Here is a 6,213-nt window from a genome sequence, read left to right as displayed (position 1 = left end):
CTCTAACATTCTGCTTAATCCTAACTACAATATTCTGCACAGTTGGGATTGAAGAGTTCCAAAAACTACTATTCCTGCTTGACCAAACAGAATACACTGCAACAGCTAACATTGCAAAGCCAACTTGCCTCCTGAATTTAGACAGTCTGCCATGACTAATGAACCTCATAAGCTGCTTCAACTTACAAGAAGGAAATGAGATTCCCAACCAAGATTTAAGTGAAATAATGCACCTGATACTGTAAGGACACTCAAAGAACAAGTGATTATGATCTTCATCAGCTTGACCACATAGCAAACAAGCTGCAGTATTGCTTACCCCAAATCTTGCCAATTTTGCAGTGGTTTGGAGCCTACTCTGCACTGCCAGCCAGCATATAAATCTATGCTTGGGAATATTCAACCTATTCCAAACCATGGTATCCCAATGAATCAGAGGCTTTGGCCCAATAATCTTCTCATAAACCGTTTTCACAGAATAATGAGGCATAGCAGAGAACTCAGCCTGAGTATAAACTAACTTGATCTTCTCTTTTATGGCACATATCTTCTTCCAATACCAGCTAGCAGAAGCTGCAGGCAGGTAATCCCACCAATCCCCATCTTTAATGTATACAACATGAATCCACTTGATCTATAGATTGTCCTGTTTAGATGCAATAGCCCAAACGTACTTCCCCATGCTTGCAATATTCCAATTGATCACATCTCTGAAGCCAAGACCACCTTGTTTTTTATCACAGCAAGAACTCTCCCAAGAGATATTACTAGTTTTCTGACTATAAGCTTGGCCACTCCAAAGGAATGACCTACAAATCTTAGTGACCTCCTGCAAAACTCTCTTAGGAAGTATAAACACCTGAGCCCAGTACATATGCACACTCATAAGAACAGAATTAATGAGTTGCATTCTTGCAGTATAGGAGAGATTCCTTGAGCTCCATACTTTAATCCTAGCAATCATCTTATCCACCAGAACATCACACTGAGCTGCTGAAATCCTTTTAGCACAAATGGGAACTCCTAAATACTTAAAGGGAAGCTGACTCCTAGTAAAACCAGAGACATTTACAACTCCGGTGACATCATTCTTAGCCATGCCACAACAATAGATAGCAGACTTCTGCTTATTTGCCAAGAGACCAGAAGAAACTGAGAAAAGTTCAAAATCTTGAAGCAAGAGATACACAGAAGGGAACTCACCTTTACTACACAAAATTAGATAATCTGCAAAGCATAAATGAGTGAGCTTGATTTCTTTGCATCTAGGATGGAACTGAAATTGAGGGAGCTCACTCATTTCATTGAGAATTCTGGAGAGATACTCCATACAGAGAACAAAAAGGAGAGGAGACATGGGATCCCCCTGTCTTAAACCCCTTTCTGACTTGAAGAAGCCATGCATTGTCCCATTGAGCATCAAAGAAAATTTAGGAGTAGTAACACACTCCATAACAAGTGCCACAAAAGCTATAGGAAACCCTAAGTGTACCAGCATTTCTTTAAGAAATTCCCAATCTACTGTGTCATATGCTTTTTGAAGATCAATCTTCATCATGCAACTAGGCTTAGCACTCTTCCTACCATACTGCTTCACCAAATCTTGAACCACCATGATATTATGAACTATGTATCTACCATGGACAAATTTGGTAAAATCTGTCTCAATCTACCACAAATGACCTTATTAATACACTTGTAAAGAGTATTACAACAAGAAATGGGTCTGAATTCACTCACATTCTTTGGACATTTAGTCTTAGGAATGAGAGTAATAACTGTATGATTGAGTTCCTTTAACAATTTTCCTTACTGCAGAACATCAAGCACAACATTAATAATATCATCACCAACAATGTTCCAGGCATCCTTGAAAAAATATGAACCAAAACCATTAGGACCTGGGGCTTTCACACCAGGAATAGAGAACAAAGCCTTCTTTACTTCAGCAGCTGTGTATGGAGCATTAAGGATATCTCTATGAGCATGAGTAACCATAGGACCACCTTAAACAATATGCCTAAGCACATGTCATATATATCAGTATGAGTAGTGCCCAACAGAGCTGTATAAAAATTTAAAAAGGCTAATTGAGAAATATCTGCAGGGTTATCTCTCCAAACCCCATCCATGTCATGAATACTGTAAACCTGATTATGAACATTCCTAGCTTTAATACTCTGGTGAAATAAAGAAGTATTTTCATCACCATCTTTAAGCCAAGCAGCTTTTGCCTTCTGTTTCAAGAAATCCAGATAAGCTTGATGCTTAATTTTATAATTCTGTACTGCAATGATTTCTGCATCAGCAAGTGTCTGATCAGTAGGCTGAAGATGCATTGCAGTTTGAGATGTAACCATGTCATGATAAGCTTGAAGATCAGAAGCTTGAATATCAGAAAAACCACCCATATTCAACTCTTTAAGAGCCAACTTCACCTTCTTCAACTTATGAACTACACAAAACATCTTTCTCCCCTGTACTTGACTATTCCATTGTTCCTGAATAATTGTCATGAACCGAGGAGCAGATTTCCACATTGTAAAGTATTTGAAAGGCTTTCTCCCCCCTGTATCCCTAGGGTAAACAGTCAATAAACCAGGAGAATGATCAAAACACCCCTCATTCATAAAGAAAACCTCAGTTGAACTATAATCACCTAGCCATTTGGGGTTAGCCATTACTCTATCAATTTTAGAGAATACCCTAGCTGTACCCTGCTGCTTGTTATTCCAAGTGTAGAAATTACCCACACTTTTAATATCCTCCATACTACAATGGTGCATACACTCACAAATAACAACTATTTCTGTATTCCTGACAGGAGAACCAACTCTCTCATCAGTACTCATAATGAAGGAAATAATGCCCTTGGTCCAAGTATGAATTTAATGGTAAGTCTAATAAATGCGGTTCAGTATTAATTATACAAGTTAATAAATTCAGTGAGATCAAGTGAACTGTATGCCTAGCTAGAGGCCGCTTCAGTTCAAGTGGATTGATGATATTAATCCACAGCTTACTCTTGACTGAACCCGTAGGGTCACACAAATAGTACGTAAACGGATTAAGTATTTAATGGCATTAAATACTCCATCTATGGATATTTGAAATCGACGGATCTTGGTTTCAGTGGGAGCTGAGATCGTCAAAGGCAAATAATGAATACTCCGGAAACGATGATATTTCCGGAAACGAAAATATATGGATCGCATGTTAGGTTATGATACATATGAGAATTCATAAATCATGCGGAAAAAACCATTAAGCCAGGAATACATATTATTTACACATAATCATATAGCATAATTTAGATGCATACTCTTTGTTGCGTGCCTTCCCTAGCTGCGCCCGAACCGAACAAGAACAAGTCTTTAGGACTCCAAGCGTCGTCCCTCCGTAGATAGTCCACAGCACGTCCGGATCCGCCTTAAGATTGACCAACTAGAATCGCCCTTAAGGTACTATTATTTTCGGCTAAAATGGGCAAGAGTTATGGCTGATTTTTCTGCTTAAAAATCCTAGTTTTGAATACTTGAAAACTTATGTATAAATAATGACCCCTAGGCCCTTATTTATAGAGGTATGGAAAAGGAATTGTAATCCTACTAGGATGTGGATTTGTTAATTAGAACTTTATTAGGACTCTAAATAACAAAGCAATTCTAATAAGATTAGGATTTTAATCTTCGCACGAATCTCAATAGAATTAGGATTTCCGGCATACGCATCGCACAAGCCGTGCACCCGCGCAGGCCTTGCGGCCCACGACAAGCGCACAGCCCATGTGCGGTGCTGCGTGCGCGCGCGCGCCCTTGGCTGGGCCTGGCCTTGCGTTGGGCCTGGTCGAGGCGTGTTGCGTGCGGCTCGCTGGGCGATGGCCTGGCTTCGTGCTGGGCCTTCGTCTAGCGGGCCTCGTCCGATGCTAATTCGTACGATACGCTTCCGATTAAATTCCCGATTCCGGAATTCATTTCCGATACGAACAACATTTAATATTTCCGATTCCGGAATTAATTTCCGTTTCGAACAAATATTTAATATTTCCGTTTCCGGAATTATTTTCCGATTCCGATAATATTTCCGTTTCTGACAATATTTCCGTTTCCGGCAATATTTCCGATTCCGGCAATATTTCCATTTCCGATAATATTTTCCGATACGTACCATGTTTCCGTTTCCGGCAACATCTACGACTTGGATAATATTTATATTTCCGATACGATCCATATTTCCGTTTCCGGCAATATCATCGTTTCTGGAGTATTCATTTCTTGCCTGTGACGATCTCAGCTCCCACTGAAACCAAGATCCGTCGATTCCGAATATCCATAGATGGAGTATTTAATGCCATTAAATACTTGATCCGTTTACGTACTATTTGTGTGACCCTACGGGTTCAGTCAAGAGTAAGTTGTGGATTAATATCATTAATTCCACTTGAACTGAAGCGGCCTCTAGCTAGGCATTCAGCTCATTTGATCTCACTGAATTATTAACTTGTTAATTAATACTGAACCGCATTTATTAGACTTAACATAGAATGCATACTTGGACCAAGGGCATTATTTCCTTCAGTCTCCCACTTGTCCTTAGGGACAAGTGTGCATTTCCTAATTCCTTTGTCGCTCGATGCTTGCTCTTGAACATAAGGTAAGAGTTGTCATCCTTATTATGTCCAGAGGTGTTGCTCGGTTTCAGAGTTCAACTGATCAAATAGACAGATAATCATAGCCTATGATTCATCCGAGCACGGCCATGCATTTCACAGTTTCTAGCTCTCCGAGTGGCCTTGTACAACTTTTAAGCATCTCATCCCGATTTATGGGAGGACAATCCCAATCTTGCGATCTTGAGATTAGACTTCGTTTGATAGGTGATTACCTGAGCGTTGCCTTTATAGCCTCCTTTTACGGTGCGACGGTTGGTCAACGTCAAAGCAACCAGTTCTCAAACAAGTAATCTCAAATCACTCAGGTATTGAGGATTTAGTGTCTAATAATTTTAATGAAATTTACTTATGACAGATTTTCATCTCTTACAGCAAAGTTTCATAGGTCTTGTCCGATACTAGTCTTCCCAAAGTAAGTATCTATGCAAATGATTATGACATTGCCATGTCCACATAGTTCAAGAAACAGAACTACTAGTCATCTTGCATTCTAATCGTCTAACGTTTTCTATGCGTCCAATTTTATAGAAAACTCCAACTAGGGACCATTTTCAACCTTTGACATTCAAGTTCACTTGATAGACATTTCTTAGTCACAGGACTGGTCCTGACAGTCTATCTTGAATATATCGTCAAATTGAAGGGACTCATCATTTAATAAACCACAAATTAAATGGAAAAATGAATTCTTTTCATTTATTGTGAATGATTAACCAATAATGTTTTACAAAGATTTAAACTCTAAAACTTTAAAACATTAAATAGAGACATCAAAGCCATTCTCCAATATGCTTGATTCCCATAGCTGCAGTGTGCGAGTTGTGCTTCGCCTGCGGCAGAGGTTTAGTTAATGGATCTGATATGTTGTCATCAGTACCAATTTTGCTTATCTCGACTTCTTTTCTTTCAACGAACTCTCGTAGAAGGTGAAATCTACGAAGTACATGCTTGACTCTCTGGTGGTGTCTAGGCTCCTTTGCCTGTGCAATAGCTCCGTTATTATCACAATACAGGGCAATTGGTCCTTTAATGGAGGGGACTACACCAAGTTCACCTATGAACTTCCTTAGCCATATAGCTTCCTTTGCTGCTTCATGTGCAGCAATGTACTCCGCTTCAGTTGTAGAATCCGCAATGGTGCTTTGCTTAGCACTTTTCCAGCTTACTGCTCCTCCGTTGAGGCAGAAGACAAACCCAGACTGTGATCTGAAATCATCTTTGTCGGTTTGGAAACTTGCGTCCGTATAGATTTTAACAAATAATTCATCATCTCCACCATAGACCAGGAAGTCATCTTTGTGCCTTTTCAGGTACTTCAGAATGTTCTTGGCAGCAGTCCAATGCGCCTCTCCTGGGTCTGACTGGTATCTGCTCGTAGCACTGAGTGCATACGCAACATCCGGGCGTGTACATATCATAGCATACATTATTGAACCAATCAATGATGCATATGGAATCCCATTCATTCGTCTACGCTCATCAAGTGTTTTTGGGCACTGAGTCTTGCTTAGAGTCATTCCACGAGACATGGGTAGGTAGCC

At 39.9% G+C, this 6,213-nt stretch overlaps 1 protein-coding gene across 1 annotated transcript; it reads right to left on the bottom strand.

Moving 5' to 3' along the window:
- Positions 1-1,809: 1,809 nt before the first annotated feature.
- On the bottom strand, positions 1,810-2,852 carry LOC110792608 (uncharacterized). The gene is made up of 2 exons (XM_056832515.1): positions 2,057-2,852; positions 1,810-2,006 (listed from the first exon to the last, which is right to left on the bottom strand). The coding sequence occupies exons 1-2, from the start codon at positions 2,850-2,852 to the stop codon at positions 1,810-1,812; spliced, it is 993 nt and encodes a 330-aa protein (XP_056688493.1).
- Positions 2,853-6,213: the final 3,361 nt, after the last annotated feature.

This window comes from Spinacia oleracea, chromosome 6 (assembly GCF_020520425.1).
Source record: "Spinacia oleracea cultivar Varoflay chromosome 6, BTI_SOV_V1, whole genome shotgun sequence".
NCBI lineage: Eukaryota > Viridiplantae > Streptophyta > Magnoliopsida > Caryophyllales > Amaranthaceae > Spinacia > Spinacia oleracea.
This window is presented reverse-complemented; position numbering and strand designations above follow the sequence as displayed.

Coding starts and splice junctions, on each gene's coding strand:
- LOC110792608 (XM_056832515.1), bottom strand. CDS start 2,852: ATGAGTACTGATGAGAGAGTTGGTTCTCCTGTCAGGAATACAGAAATA. Junction 2,007..2,056: donor TTTTTATACAGCTCTGTTGG/GCACTACTCATA, acceptor ATATTGTTTAAG/GTGGTCCTATGGTTACTCAT.